Below are 15,971 nucleotides of genomic sequence, written 5' to 3'. Positions count from 1 at the left end.
TGCGAGCATGCCATCTGTCTCCCAGCTTTTGACCTTTCTCAGCGTCACACCTGTGACACTGTAGTCCGGCCCCTCGACTCAGTAACAAACCGGGGGATGCACGCGGTCGACACGGATCACATCGATATCGTGACACGAGAACAGCTTCAGCTGAGCTGCTCCCAGCGAGCAGTGAGAGAGAAACTCTGCCGTGTACCAAGCAGACAAACTTAAGCAAATAAAGCTGGAATTTGTTAAACTTAACAACTTAAGTATTTTTTCTATTGGATAAATCCTAACTCTAAATACAGAAAATAGATTTGTGTACATTTACTATAAACATCAATCTAATGATTTCTTCCTGGACTACTTTTTTAAGACATTTTATCAGTCAGAAGCATCGTCCTTGAAATGCTTTGTTATTAAAAGGAAAATGCCGCCCATCACACTTCAAAGAAATTCGTTCCTGTATGTACCTATATACAACCTCAATGGACTGAGTCAGACACTGGCACTGGTCAGGAGACTCCTACGAAGTTAAAACCAAATATCAGAATGAGGAGGAAAGGTGATTTAGGTGACTTTGAAAGTGGCATGGCCGTTGGTGCCAGACAGGCTGGTTTGACAAACTGCTGATCTACTGAGATTTTCATATGCAGCCATCTCCAGGGTTTATAGAGAAGGGGGGGGGGGGGGTCCGGTGAGTGGCAGTTCTCTGGGCGAAAATGCTTTGTTGACTGGAGAGGCCAGAGACAAACAGCCAGAGTGGTTTGAGCTTACAGAAACGTGGCAGCAACTCAAATAACCACCAATATGCAGATGAGCATCGCCGAACACAGCACAAAGAATATGGAAGCAGATGGCCCACAGCAGAAGACGACCACACCGGGTGCCGCTCCTGTCATCTCGGAACAGGAAATTGAGTGGCACGGGTTCACTAAAAATTGGGACAAAACGTTGCCTGGCCGCGATGAATCTCGATTTGTGGTGCAGCACTCAGACGGACGGGTCAGGATTTGGCATAAACAAAACGAAAGCACGGATCCATCCTGCTTTTATATCGACGATTCAGGTTGGTGGTGTAATTGTATTGCAGATGTGTTTTTTTTATGGTAAACTTTGAACCTCATGCTGTTTGTGACCATGCCCATCCCTTTATAATGACAGTGTACCCATCTTCAAATGGCTATTTTCAGCAGGAGAATGGGCTCAGTGGTATCCTCAGTATACTCCACAGTCTCCACATCTCAATCCAATCGAGCACCCTTGAGATGTGGGGGAACGGGCAAAAGGAGAAAAAAGAAAAAAAGAAAAACGGCTTCATGAGCTGCACAATTCCTTCATGCCAGTGAGGACCAAAATCTCAGAGGAATGTTTCCAGAACCTCGCTGAATCGATGCCACAAAGAATTTATGCAGCTCTAAAAGCAAAGCGGGGTCTAAAACTTAAGAATAATCATGTCTGATATACCGGAACTCACAAGTCGCTAAGTAAATGAGTAAAGTTCATTTTTATAGCGCTTTTTGAGACAAGGAATGGTCACAAATTGCTTTACAGAGGTAATTTAATCAAATCCAGCCCACGCCAAAGGCAAAGTGGACACACATGAATGAAGAAAAACAACATAGTGTCTGTCTGAACACATGAGTTTTAAGCTGCCTTTTTAAAGAACAACAAAAGAATGATATAATTATTCATCTAATCATTTACTGGAAGATTCCTGGTGCAGAAAATTCTTTGCATCGCACCTATACTTGTCTTTCCCGCCGTCGTGAGGCAAAAAGTAGGCAGAACCAGACGCTTTAAGAGGAATGCTTTGAACTCGTCCGTTAAAGGCTGCAGCCGCGTTCTGCCTTTTGTGATTTCAGGAGTGTAATTACAAACAGAAATCCTGCCATCTCCCTGGCTCTCGCTCACCGATAACGGGCACTAAAATGCATGTTATCGCTCATCTCAACACTGTGAGCCTTACCCCGAAGCGCCGCTGCCACACCATTTCGCCGCGCGCACACATCCCCGCAGCTCGCCTGGCAGGTGAAGAGTCACCACCTCGGGCAAAACAGAAACCGCGATCCTCATCTTCAGTGGCTGCCACTTGAGCAATACAGCCACCAGATTACTGACCACAGTGTCCAAGTTTAACTTCATTCACGTTTTCAGATAGCAGCTGTGTCCGCTCATCTAAACTCTGCAGCTGTATGAACCTCTTCCAATCTCGCCCACAAGCACTCAAATTAAGATTTTGATACAAGATAGCGCTCCTCAACAGCCTCGCCTCCGTGTCCTAAGTTTCACGTCGCAGCGCAAACACCTTACACCTTGGCGAGCCGTGCTTGTGATTTGCACAGATTGTTCCTGTGATTATTATAACCTGCCAGGGTTTTAGGATGCATGCTTTTAGAGGTGCGGCTTTGCAAAATTTCAGCTCTTCCAAGTTCCCAGAATAAATAAAGAGAAATGAACTGCTGCATCTCTTTTCCTGCATTACTTCACCCTCTCATTAATTTGGTTTCTGTTATTAGCCGTTATGATTTTATGCTCCAATTAGTGAACAAAACATGCATTTTCTTCTTGTTGTGGGGGAAAAGAAACAACACTCTGTTACTTCACTGGTGGCAATAATGTGAACATTAGCTGCAATCCTCTGATGAGAGATCCTGAATTCATTACATTTGCTCAATTCAGAGATGCAAAAAAAAAAAAGAAAAGGAGAGAGCAGAGATGTGGAAATTAGCTAGTTTAGATCAAGCTTTTAACTGCAGCTGGGAAAAAAACAGACATGTTAAGTGACACACTGAATGACTTCACTTTGCATAAACCCATCCTAGATTAAATGCATTTGCGGAGGTGAATATGAGAGTAGGTGGAGCAAGCAATTCTGGGTCACTAGGTAGGAGCTAACCTGGGTGGCAAACAGAAAGAGAGAGAAACTCGACCCGCTCCCGTGTCTTCCTTCGAAAGGGAAAGTTGATGACCCCAGATTGGGTGAAGCGGTGAAACGGGAAAAGCTGAAAGGGGACAATAGGCTGGCAACATTTTGTGGCAATGAGGGAAACCTTTTAACTGTTTCAGCCGCTATTAAATGCAGCGCCATTAAATTTTAATGATCTCTTTCACTTTTGATCTAGTGGCATCACCGCATCATAATGCAGTTCTGTGCTCTGACTGCCAAATATTCGCTATTTAGCTAACAGGCTAAATTAAAAACGGTGAAAACGGTGAAAACGGTAAACGTTACGGGTGTTACCATGTCGTCAGTCAGAGAACGTACTGGCTTGTCTTCTGCTCTGATGACCTGGGCCAAGACTTCCTCTTCCATCTGGCAGTCATTGTTTGAGATACATTTTTAAAACTAATTAAAAACAAAATTGGCATTAGATGATAGCTGGTGGTTTGGAGGCTGCATTTTCAAAAATGCAGCCTCTCTTGTGCCTTTCATTGGGACTGTTTACCTGCGTGCAAACAAAGCCTGCTCAAAAGCGACTGTTTGTGTTCCAACTAGTGTTAACCGGGCTACAAACGGAAACCAGAAGGCTTCCCGCTCCACTTCCCAAAAGATTCTGCATATTCATATAAGTAAAAAGCAAAGGTTAAAATAAAATGAGCAGATATTTGTTTATAAATATCGCCATGTTATTAACGCTGAGCTCAAAGCACCTCCACGCCTCCCCTCCCACCTTCAGATGCTTTTCCACCGTCCAACAAGCTGCACTGAGTGAATACGCTGACAGCTCTGCTTTTATTTAAAGTCTAAAGCTATCATTTATTTTATATTTCTATCTTACTGCAAATTAAAGAGCTTCAATGGAATGAATTAAAAAAAACTTAACATATAAGCAAAAAAGGTCAAAAGGAAGATTGTTTTAACTGAGGGATCCCCCTGCTGTAGAGGCTTACATGAATAAATGCAATAAAAGTCTATCTTTTGTCCAATTTGATGGGAAAACCACCCTCCTACTGTTCATCACCGCTTTACTGCTGTCGTACTTGAGTCCCAACATTGATGACTCATGACACATCTCACTCGACTACAGATGAGTCAGTCTTGGACTTGACAAGTTGTGATGCAACTTAGACAGAATGATAGTGACTTGGATGTTAATAGCGCACGCTTTAAGCCTCAATTTCTGATTGCAGCAATATACATATGTAATTTCAGCAGCACAAACCACTGAGTAGAGGTATGACCCAGGAGGCAGATTTAGAGATGACGACTTCAAATCTTTGATCTTTTTTTCTGAAAGGAGGAGGAACATAAACTCTGTGACCCTGTGAGCCTCACCAGCCTTCTCTAAGGTTTTCTATACCAACCCTGAATCAGCTGTATCATCGATATCAAAGGTACTGGAACCAGTTCATTTCATAGACCAGTTGACGAATGTCACCAATGATAGAGAAATAGATCTGTAAATATGCAGGATTCATCCTCGGCACGGCATAAAATCACATTAAGAATGCATTAATGTAGCAATCTCTATGAACCTTTAGATGCCTAAGAGACTGATCAATGAGGAAGCATTTCTTCATTGATAAGCAAACAGTCGCACCTATGGAACAAATAAGTTATAGCAGCCAATATTGGACAGATCATCTGAATAATTCTGGTTGAGGACGATTGTGTTGCAGCTCTAATCACTAAAAACCAAAGAAAAACCAAAGTAAAGGTAGTAGAGGTAGGTAGTGAACAAGATCTCTCTGGATCTGAGTATTAATAAACATCAACAGCAACCCATGTTTTCACATACATGTGTGTCTTGTCCTTATCAGGCTAAATAATCTAAACTTTAAGGCAAATTCAAGAAAACAGTGAATGAATGAGCTGTGCTGAAATAAATGTAATAGTGCAAACTTGCTGACTCCAGTCTCCACTGGTAGTTTTGAAGATAAATCTCAAGACCAGCTCTGATTCACATTTCTAGCTTCTCTGGATTAAAATTCCCCGTGTTCAATTATATTTAGCTCTTAGCGAGGAATACTGGGAGCTTTTTCTGGGACTGAAAATAAGAAATTTGTGGTTAGAGTCGGAGTCTCTTTAAGTTATTTTCTGACACAGACCCCCGATCACAACTCTGTCGGTTCTTCTCTTCTCCTCATTGTTGTTGCTCATGCACAGACTACAGCCTCGCAGGAGAATGGACAACCCCGGCTGTTGCCGCTCCTTCTGCCAGACCCAAAATAGAAGCGGGAATGCAAGCCAAAAACAACCTTGTATTTGTGTTTGACGATTGGCCTTTTCAGAGGAGATCCATTTTTGCAGCATCTCAACGGGCCTCTCTATACCTGATGCACTGTGTTAACAACCCCGTATCTCCAAAAACAGTATGTGCCCCCCTCCTCGTCTCCCTCCCTCTGTAAGGCTTTGGGGCCTTTTGCTGACTGCGAGTGGCCTTTGTGATTCGAATCAGGATAAAAGCATCTACTGAATAAATGCACACAGATAGCAGGATAAGAGGAGGAACACAAAGGCAGAGGAGGAGGGCATTCTTGGAGAAGTGCTGCCCTGTGCACAAGCAAACTGTAGGCTGTTCATTTGTGTCAGCACTCAAGGTTTGTGTACATTTTGCTTGTGTGCATGTCTTGCGCTTGTCTCGGTGTATGCTCCCGGTGTTTTAAGGGATTTTAAGGGTTGTGAAAGTGCATGCGTTGGCCAGGCAAAGCCAGTGACTCAGAGCGGTAGCTGTAGCTGGCTTACTTTCGGGTCAGTTAGCAGCAGCAAGTGTGTCTGAGGAGGCATGTTATAAAATGTGCCCGTCTGCGGCAGTCTCACTACGCTACTCGAGGAGACAAGGAGAAGAGCAAAGGAGAGAGGAGAGGAAGTGTGGTTAAAAGCTAACTGGGGCATCAGTGGGTCATTTCACATGAATAATGACGTTTCAGAATCGTACTTTCTCTGGCTTCCGGCCATAACGCTAATGCCTAATTCAACAGACTGGACTATGGAAAACGTGATTCATGTTGTTAGCAGCAGCTCGTATTTTGGCTCAATAATCGGATTAAGTGGTGAAGTTCGGTGTTCAGCTCAGATCTTGGCTTCCGAGTCTGCGCTGCTGTTACCCAAGCTGCAAACAGCTGGAGAAACGTTTTACAACATGCCTGTGGCATACCGATGAGCCAGGAGACACCCTCTTGTTAAATTATTCCATCCAACATCAACCCCTCCTCCATCGGTTCCCCCCTCCTCCCTTCACTCGCTCTTCCTCTCTGCTGCTGTTCTCCCTTTCCTCCCACTCTCTCTGCTGTGCGCTTCACTTCTTTACGCTTCATAAAATCCAGACGGGACCCTCGCATACGTCCCGCCCCCACACATGTCAATCAAGCTCATTTGCCTCATAGCAACAGGATATCAGCGCGATCCAGGCTCCTCCTTCCATTCTCTCCTCCATTTCCTTATAGGGTAACATGTGTGCTTGTCAAACAAACCCCTCCTAATCCACCCCCATCCTTTTCCTTGTAGGGTCTCCCCTTCCTCGCACGCCATTTCTGGGAGACTCCCCAGCCTCATACATGTGCACAGGAACATGCATTCGCGCGTGCACGCATGCACACACACGCACAACCCCGACTTTCCCCTGTCATCTCCTCAGTAGCTGCATAAATGGTCCGTTCAGCACCACTGCGGCATTTTATGAAAGATAAACACCCGAAAACAAAAAGGATGATGACATTATTTGTTCACATTTATTCCACATTAGAATCCACACGCCATCCCAGACAAACACACAGGCAGGTGAGCATACAAACCTGCAAACAGATATGTATTAACCCAACATGACTATGCCTCTTTCAATACATTAGACATGACCCTGAAACTAGTTTGTCCTGTTTGACGCTCACAGAGGGCTCTGCACTAATCGCCTGGTTGTCCAGTGTGGTTTAAAAACATACGGAAGCCAGCTGTAGGACGGTGTTGTCACTGTCAACTGCACCGCCTAAAGAGTCAGGAAGGGCAACCCCTGCCTTTTTCCTTCTTTTTTTTTTGTTAAAGCTGCACTGATGCCTCACGCTGAGCACTTTTAGAGCAGTTAAGGGAAGCACACAGCTGGAGGAGGAGGAGGCCCGCTCAAGATTTACCCCCGTCCAGAAAGGTGTTTACATCACAAAAGGTTTCCCATCAACATTTTGCCTCATGCCTCGAACCACCTAACAATCAGCGCAAAATGAGTGACTCATCCAAGTTGCCACGGCAACACGGTTCATCGGGATCAGTTAACGACCACCATTGTTACCCCTGCAAAGAATCGATAACAAGATTTGGGAGGTGGAGGCGTGCCAGTGTGTGGGGGGGTGAATCCTCACGACCCGTTTCCAGTTTGTGCAAGCGTGGCAGGCTGCGCATAGCTTTTGCAGCAGGTAGGCGTCTCTCCCTTGCCTCAGGGCACACGCTTAGGTGGGGCTTGAGAAAATATTTCTTCTGCACCCAATCTGCTGCTCTCAACTCTCTCGCAGGAGAAAGAGACAATTTAAAAAATATATATATTTAGTTATATAAAATTAGCAAAAGCAGCGCCATCAAGGAGCTGATAAATTACCCCCGCTGTAAACAAACTCGGAACACTCACATATGGACATAACTGCAAAGTCAGCTTTACACACTGAAATTGCGTCACTGAGCAAACTAGCCGCCTCTAGTTGACCTACAATATGTGATTTTCATGCTGCTCGCCCGTGTCTGTTCTGCTCCCTCACCTACGAGCTTCCTTGACTGCGGTGGGGAAGCGTGGGGTGTCCCATCACCCTAAAATTGTTTTAAAAATCTTCTCCTCGTGCTCCCATTCCTTCTCTCCTTCTCTCCCTCTCTCCCTTCAAACCCCATCCCCCTCTCTTCCAGGGGCTCTTAAAGGAAAACATTGAGATAACAGCTGCCAGGGCCCCGGGGAGAGCGAGAGAAGGGAGAAAAGAGGTCAAACAGTAAAGAGAGCAGGAATCCAAGGTACAGCTGAAAGAGAAGCACACACACACTCATACTGACTCACACCAATTGAAATGTAATGATATGAACATGACACTTCATGCACCAACTTTGCAGCCCACTGTGTGCTCGAGCTTGTGTGTGTGTTTGTGAAATGTGTGACACAGAAATTACAGTGAGGAGGTGTTGTTAGCTGAATAGAAGAGATGCAGAAGGGAGGACGAGAGAGAAAGAACGAGCAATAAAAAAAGGAAAACACAACACAAGGGCAGGGACAACTGTTCTGTGGACACCTGTCCCTTTCGCTCACAGGCTGGAGCGATGTACAGAGACAGCTGCAGGGCCAATAAAGAAGAAAGAGTTTTCCACTTACCTCTCCTCTCCCCCCTCCAATTCCCTCTCTGCTTCCACTCTCCTGCTTCAGATATATCGAAATAGTTGACTAGCAGAAATAACGCCACTGAACCGCTACATCCAGCTGACACGCTGTACTGTATGCTCACATAAGATTCTCCTGACCATACATAATACATGGCTGAGCGCAGTTTCTGGCAGTGGCAGCCCTTGATGTTCAAACTGCGTGCACTTCTAGCTTTTGGCAGGGTTGGGGGGGGGGACAGATGCCACAATAACAGCGTACAATAACACACTGCCGCTCGTGCGGCTCGGCATAACGAATCATAATTGTGGAGATACGATCTCCAGCCTGTATCTCGCTGTCATCAACGCCTGCTACACTACTTCCAGTGTTTATATCCCACTCGTAGCAAGTAGCTGCCGAGTCCTGACAAGAGCCCGAAACGCTCTCTGACTGGACCCGCTCTAGCGATCGGGTCAAGTAGCCTCCTCGTCTGTTAGTAGTTAATTAACATTTAATGCTCGATGACAGCCCGTTCTGATGCCGTTTCGCGTACGGCCGAGCCCGAGCGCCGACGAGGAGATGCAGCGGCCGTGCACGCAGGCGGAGGAGGATATGAAAAGATACGGGGATAAACACTCACCGACAGCACGTTAGGATAGTACAGTCCCATCATCGTATTCTGTGCAACAACTCAAACTGTCGTCGCTCCTCTCTCCTCTCTCTCCTTTCCTCTTCTCACGCTGCCTCGCTTTCTCTCCCTCGCCGAGCCTGTGTCACCTCACCAGCTCAGTCTCTCTTGTCTGTCTCACAAATTCAAAATCTCCCTCTCTCTGCCCCCGCTCGCTCTGTCTGCCCTGCCAATCCCCTCCCCACCTCCTCCTCCTCCTCTCCTGGCTTCTGTCCCTGTCACTCTCCCTCACTTGCTTACTTGCTTGCTTTTCTTTTCTTTCAACCCCCCCTTCCCCTCTATCTCTCTCTCTCTCTCTCTCTCTCCCCGACTCCCACTCAGTCTTTTCTTTCCCTCTCCCACTCGCTCCTTTGCTTTCCCTCTACCCCCAGCCTTCTGTTTTGCTGCTGTGCCCTTGCCTGCTCATCTCTTCTGTCTCTTCTCCGGTCCTCCTCCTCTCCTCCTATCTCACCCAGATAGCCTAACGCCTCCCCCTTCCTACTTCTCTGCCTCTGTCACACCTGCAAACTTTCCCCTCCCCTCTGCTTTCCTCTCATGTCGCAGTCCTCCTCTCCTCTCCTCACTCTCTCTCTCTCCTTCTATTCTCTTTCTCCATGTAGGTGAGTTAACTGGGGCTGCTGGCACCACTGGGAGAGAGCAATAGACGTCTTTTCTTCTCTCTCTCTCTCTCAGACACGCACCTTGTTACGCAAATGAGCCGGTAATTTTACACATCAGTCATTTTTTTCCTGCAAAAGTCACGACTGCAACGATACTAGGTCATACCGAGCAGCGTTTTTCATAACACCGCCAACATGGCCCAAGTCTGGCTGTTATCACATTCAACTTAAAGCTGTGTCGGACGATATTTCTATAAAAACAAGGAGGATGAAGCCACAGCGGTGTAAGCTCTGCAGCTCCCCTTAGGTTTACAGAGCATTTTAGCACCTTTTAGATCATTGTTTTGGCTTCGCGCTCGCTGCATTTTTAAAAATATGTCCCAAACCCCCACGGTAATCCGCGTCCAGCAGAGAGCTAAAGATAGCATCATTACAGCTAAACATATTGAAGCATTGAGCAGATTTTTCTCAGAAGAAAACGACACCACTGGGGGCACCAAACACGCCCTGAGCAGGAAGGCTCATCAAAGATGCAAGAAAAGATGCCAGCACCCGCCGAACAAATCGCCATCGTTTCTTGAATAACGACCATCGACTACACGAGTAATGAAGTGGCATTAATCTTCAGCACAGCACACTGCACGTGAATCCTTTGCTCAAATGCAGAACTCCAGCGCGGCACAGGTTTGCGCACCGGGTGACAAATACCATGCCAAGCCATTACCTGATGATTTTACTTTATATAAAAAAAGTTTGAAAACTACTTCAATAGGCAGCCTGCCAAGTTTCATACTCCATCTGCAAAGAGCTTGTCTTCCCCTTCACACTTGGGGCTTCTGCTACTCTCCAGGCTCTTCCTTCCAGGAGTCTTTGATCACATCATTCTCACACTGCTGCTGACAGTTTAGCACCTCAGTGTTGTGGAAGCCTCCGCTGCCCGGCATTGTTTTCTTCCTCTCTGTCATTTTTTCCCCCCTCCTGGTCAGAGGCCAAATCACACCTCCAAGCCCCCAAGCAGTCCTTGAATGACTTCTTTCGATCCCAACAAGAGGCTGTTCAGACAAGCCGAAACTTTAAAACATCATCATCAAAAGTAAGATTAAGAGTGAAATCAAAACTGTCTGTTTGACTTCCAGGCTTCTGCAATACCCACTTAGCTGTACTAAAAAAAAAAAGCCCATTCTCATACTGGGGCAAATAAAAGCATTCAAGTGAAGACAGATAAAGTGCAGATAAGCAGCCGGAGGTTGTCGGGCACCACGGAGTGCGAGGGATGAGGAGATTACGGGCAGAACATGAGAGGATGAGTGGATGAACGGAGGATGATCTAAGGATTAACCACATAAACTGAGCAGTCTAATAACACAATCAGCAGGCTAATACAAAGATGGGCAAACATGCTGTAGTCTTACACGCACACACACATAAACACAAACAAGATGCAATGCAGTGGGAGTGCGTGTTTGTGGGAAGAAAACTATAACATCAGCATGTTTAAAGGTGCTAAAAGAGAAAGAACAAGTTGGATTTGCCATCTGAAAGATGATTACTAAGTGTGCATTATTGGGAACAGAAAGGAAAGTGGGTGGAGGGTAATACTGGAGGGTTGTGGAGGCGTGTCTTTTACTACACGACTGCTAATTTATAATCTACACCCCCACCTTGTGGTTTGAAGAGCTACACTGAGCCATATTAATGTTATCTGAATACTGTATAAATGGAAGGAGTGGAATGAGGCCACATTACACAACGTGGATTTTGGCACATGTTTTTCCTCTTACCTGACTATGAGACGGGTATCCGTGATAGCTGAGCGCCAAGGGGTCGTTGTTCTGAAAGAGAGGAGCAGATTTTTCGGAAACATGGTCAGAAATTTGTGAAGAAAAAGGACAAGTCGCTTAAAAACATTTTCATGCTTCATTGTTATTCACTCAGACTTTTTTCCTTCTGTTTTTATGCCCACTAAGCTGTTGCCTCCATATTTGACTTTACAGCTGCGTGCCGTTTCTGACTCCTAATCAAATTAACTCTGTTCTGTGACACACTCCTGCTATCTCCCAAGTCAGTCTCCTTCAGAGTTTTCCACCCAGTGGATCTTTTGTCTGCTTGCAAAGCCGTGATAACGGGGGCGAGTGAGATCATGCGAGCAGTAGATGAAAGACGGGAGAGAAAGAATGAGTGTCACCGCGGCTCTTAAATCATAAATAGGTCAGGAGTGTCAGCGAGCATGAAGCCCATCGGTGTGAAATGCGATCATGAGCCCTGATGCAATCTCCAACACATCCCTCTCAATGTTCTGGCTGTGCAAAGCAGCGGCGGATACATCAAACATCTGGTGAGTAATTACAGTAACACAAGATGCAGAGGAGACAAAAAAATAATTTGTTTATGGCCAAATATTAAACATAAATCATTCCTCTACTCCCTAAAATAGTTTGTAACTCACTTTATTCACTCTCATAATACCGTGTTCCAGCTTTTATGCTAATGTATTCCATTAAATGGAAGCGCTTTTCACAGCAATTACAACACACTTTGAAGGGAGAAAAAAAACAGATTTGCCTGTCTCTGACTTCATATCACTAGATTAGAAAACAACCCAGCTTCTCCCTCCTCCCTCTGTCCTTCCCCCTCTGATCTTCCTTTCATCTGGAACCAATGTCCCTCGTCTGCTCTGTACCCAGGGGGAACACTTTGCTCTGTGCGCTTCACAGCTTGAGTTCGCCTGATTAATACTGTAGCCATCTAACTCTGGACCCCATGGGGCCGTTTCACTAAAACTAAGCACAACATTTCCAAATGTAAGAGGCTCGGTTGAGGAGGAGGGAGCAGGAAGCGTCTTCGTGATTGAAAAATGCAGCTTGCGCGAGTCTATCTCAGAGCCAAAAATGTACTTAGTGAACTGGCTTTGGGAGGTAGAAGCTCTAAATAATGAATCACCTCTTAGAGGCTTGAATAACATGAATAAAGTATGAACCTTACTTTACGGTGAGGCCAAACTCTAAACACAAAAAAATAAAAAAAAAACACTGAAGGTATGGGGGCGCACGAGATTCATGGAACGGGCACGCTGCGTCACAGTGAGGGCGGCGCTCTCACAGGCAAACATCTGGAAACATATGAGCAGGAAAATAGGGAAGGACTGGAAATTCAACAGGAAATGGGCAGCAAAGAAAAAAGTGGGGGGGGGGGGGGGGGGAATGGAGGGAGCAAAGACAATGACTCATACACGAGTGGAGTCATGTGCTTAATTTCCTTAAGCAACTCAGCGGGATGAGCGGGGGAGGGGGGCAGTGCACTGGAGTCAGCTCAGGATGAGTGTATCTCAGTGTCACTCAACACCGCGGCCACTTGCACCGAACATGAGAAAATAGAAAACTCTGTACTTCAGGTAGTCAATAAAGGCGCGCTGACTCGTTCCGGGGATGGTAATGACTTTTTTCCTGGGGAGGGGGCTAAAACAACAGAAGAAACTGCAGGGGAAGACCGGGTGAGCAATCACGAGAAAGTAGCAAAATGACCTGAAGTCAACAGATGGCAAAGATGGGGAGGAGGAGAGGGGAGAGAGACCAGCTTGCAGGAGGTGGAGGGGAGACGGGAGCAGTCCTGTAATAATTAAATCTGAAAGGAAGCACAGGATGAGAGGCACAGTTACCTCCAGGTTTCTCCTTCACTCAGCAGAAGTATCCCACTGTACACATGAACCCTGATACCGCTCTTCAAAAAAAATAAATACAGGTGGGGTAGGTGTGTGTGTGATTGTTTAGCACGTGTGGGATGTCTAATTTGGTCACAAGACTCGTGTCTATTCCTATCGCGCCTTGGGACCGCTACTGTTCTGATGAGGAGGAGGAAAATAGGAACTACATTTCACTACTCTGAGAGTCATCCTACCTAACTGCAAAGCAGGGCACTGCATACACTCGAGAGGATGTGAATCCACTTCTTCCACAAAGCACTTATGTGCTAAGCCTCCAAACTGTTGGCCAGAAGATCTAAAGTTTATTTTCCCCTCGGTATACCTCACACAGTAAACCTACACGTGCTTCTTTGAGGGTACGCTGGTTGGAGTCACTGGGGGGGTTTTGGAGGCTGCTTCGACCCTTCTGGCATGAAGATAATCATGAAGCAGCATCAGCTGCTGGATCACATGCTACATAATGAAACCGCTGAACACAATTGTGATTTGGATCCCCCAATTTATTTCAGATCTGATAGAGAGAGAATTAACATTTGTATGTAATTATTTACGGCACCACATAATTGCCCATAATGATTAATCTGCATTATCCCTTCATTCCAGTGAAACCAGAGACCAGTATTGGATTTTTGGAACCAATGTTGATGACATTGTGGCTGCTGGCCCCATTTTTACATTTAATATGTCAGACTTCACTCTAAAAGGCAGTTAAACTCCTGTAAAAGGGTGGAGCCTGATGGGAAGACTGAGTAGCAATAACTGGACCCATACATCATCTCTTTTATGTACTGTATTTAAGAAATATTACACAAAAACTACAAAAAAATCATCACATTTTTCAGCCCTATGCCCCAGATGTAATGCTCAAATGGTTTCCCAATTAATTTACCAAGTGTACCAATAAAAAAAATTAAAAATCAAACTAGAGATGCGCGGATCAACCAGCCAGGGAGCGGAATCGGCTGATATCCAGCGCTCCTGGCTTTGACCGGTGACCGGCCGGTCAGCCTCACATTTGTCTGATTACAAGCTGGTCCGTTTCATGCACGCACAACACACACACTGCGGGGCAGGGAAAAAGTCAAACGTAAACTCACATTCACATGCCAAAATATCATTAGTGTTGAAGCTCCTTACTGTAAGCAAAGACACAAAGTTTGCCAAAGCAAACCAGAAGAAAAGCTACGGCTTACTTTGGCAAGTCTGAATAGATTTGTTCGTAGCAACAAACCTAATCGGGGTCATAAATCACCCTCACTCAACTGAAAATGGACATTTTAAAGAAGCTAGCAAAGGGAAAGTGGCTAAAGCTAAAGCTATCCAGAAGTCAGAGCTAGCCACGAGCCAGCAGCCTCGGTATGAGCAAAAGATCAAAGCAGTTAGGAGGAAAAATATGGAGACAAGAAGAAAAGAGAAAACGGTTTCATAAATCTGCTTCACCTACTTTTTTTTTTCTCTTTTGGCTAAAGCAGTATTCATTTATTCAGGTAAAGGTGATTCAATCTTCTTCACTTTAACTAACAGGAACTGAGAGAAGACCCAGTAACAATCTGCATGTTGGATTTAAGACGTAATAACTTATTTTATTAAAGAAATGATACTGTTTCTAGCTACTCAGAGAATCACAATTTATTATCTAACACTAAACATTTTATTATTGGTGGTTGAAAGTCATTAATATTCATACTATACACTAGGGCTGAACGATTATGGAAAATAATCTAATTGCGATTTTTTGCCCCAATATTGCGATTGCGATGCGATATGCGATTATTTTTTAAGGTCTTTGTCTTCTGTATTATTAAACAAAGACAAGCAATACATCATATAGTATGGCCAATACTATATTACATTAATTTTAAACTGTTCTTTCCTCGAAGACAGACCTCTGTTATGATGACATGAGGTGATGCATGAATTGATGACTGACATTTTTATTTAACTTCTTCAATCACAACAGTATATTTGAACATACACAATAGTTTATTTTTAGCTTACAAACATCTGAGCATAAAGTGCTGACAAGGAACCCTGGTGTAAACATTAAAATGAAAGTCAGTACAATGTGCAGATTGCAGAAATATACATAAAAAAAAATCAGTGGCTTTACCACACTCAGTTTTTCGACATCTGTGAACTACTGGACAGTCATTCAATTAAAAAATAATATTAAATAAATAAAACTAATAAATAAAAAATACACACATCTTACTGATCTCTGCAGTCAGTAACATTACACATAAAGTGCAAACATAATAGCAATTGTATAAACACACACACAAACACGCCTTTAAAGTTTAAAGGCGTGAAATTGGACGGTCTAGCCTTCTGATTAGCGTCACCGCTGTCTCGGTGGAGTTTAATAAACTCGGCCGTCTGCTTCTTGCTATCTAAAATATAACCAGACACTGGTGTAAATTCTCGACTGTCTCATACTTCTGTTTAATAAGTTTTCTGTTTGACGTTTAGTCAGCTGTGTGAAAACCAAGGAGGAACCCACCCGGGGGATTAATAAAGTTTTATTTTATCTAATCTAATAACTTTAATCTCAGCCAAACCGATTTACTCACGAACAAACAAAACACTGAAAAAAGCCCAACAATAACATTTTTAGGTTGTCTAAGTGACTTATATATTACGTTTAACCCGAGCAGCGAAACTCCGCGGTGATCTGAAAATGATGTGCCGGGAGTTGTGCCGTTCTCGGCCGCATCAGTAACCCTCGAGCTCCCGGC

General features: G+C 44.6%; 1 protein-coding gene across 9 annotated transcripts in view; it reads right to left on the bottom strand.

Annotated features, from left to right (window-relative positions):
* Window positions 1-15,971, bottom strand: part of rbfox2 (RNA binding fox-1 homolog 2) — a 43,457-nt gene that overhangs the window by 20,773 nt on the left and 6,713 nt on the right. For 6 of the 9 annotated variants that reach the window (XR_013909668.1, XR_013909669.1, XM_026170733.2 and 3 more), the window contains one exon: window positions 11,318-11,368. Coding sequence is in view for 7 of the 9 variants with exons in the window: in XM_026170733.2 (XP_026026518.1) it covers window positions 11,318-11,368 (51 nt within the window). In the remaining 2 variants the exon portion in view is untranslated. Of the gene's footprint in view, window positions 1-8,889; window positions 10,202-11,317; window positions 11,369-15,971 lie in introns of those variants that run through there. The other 3 variants (XM_026170739.2, XM_080302872.1, XM_080302871.1) reach the window with 1 other exon arrangement.

Source organism: Astatotilapia calliptera, chromosome 6 (assembly GCF_964374335.1).
Source record: "Astatotilapia calliptera chromosome 6, fAstCal68.1, whole genome shotgun sequence".
In the NCBI taxonomy this organism is placed as follows: Eukaryota; Metazoa; Chordata; class Actinopteri; order Cichliformes; family Cichlidae; genus Astatotilapia; species Astatotilapia calliptera.
This window is presented reverse-complemented; position numbering and strand designations above follow the sequence as displayed.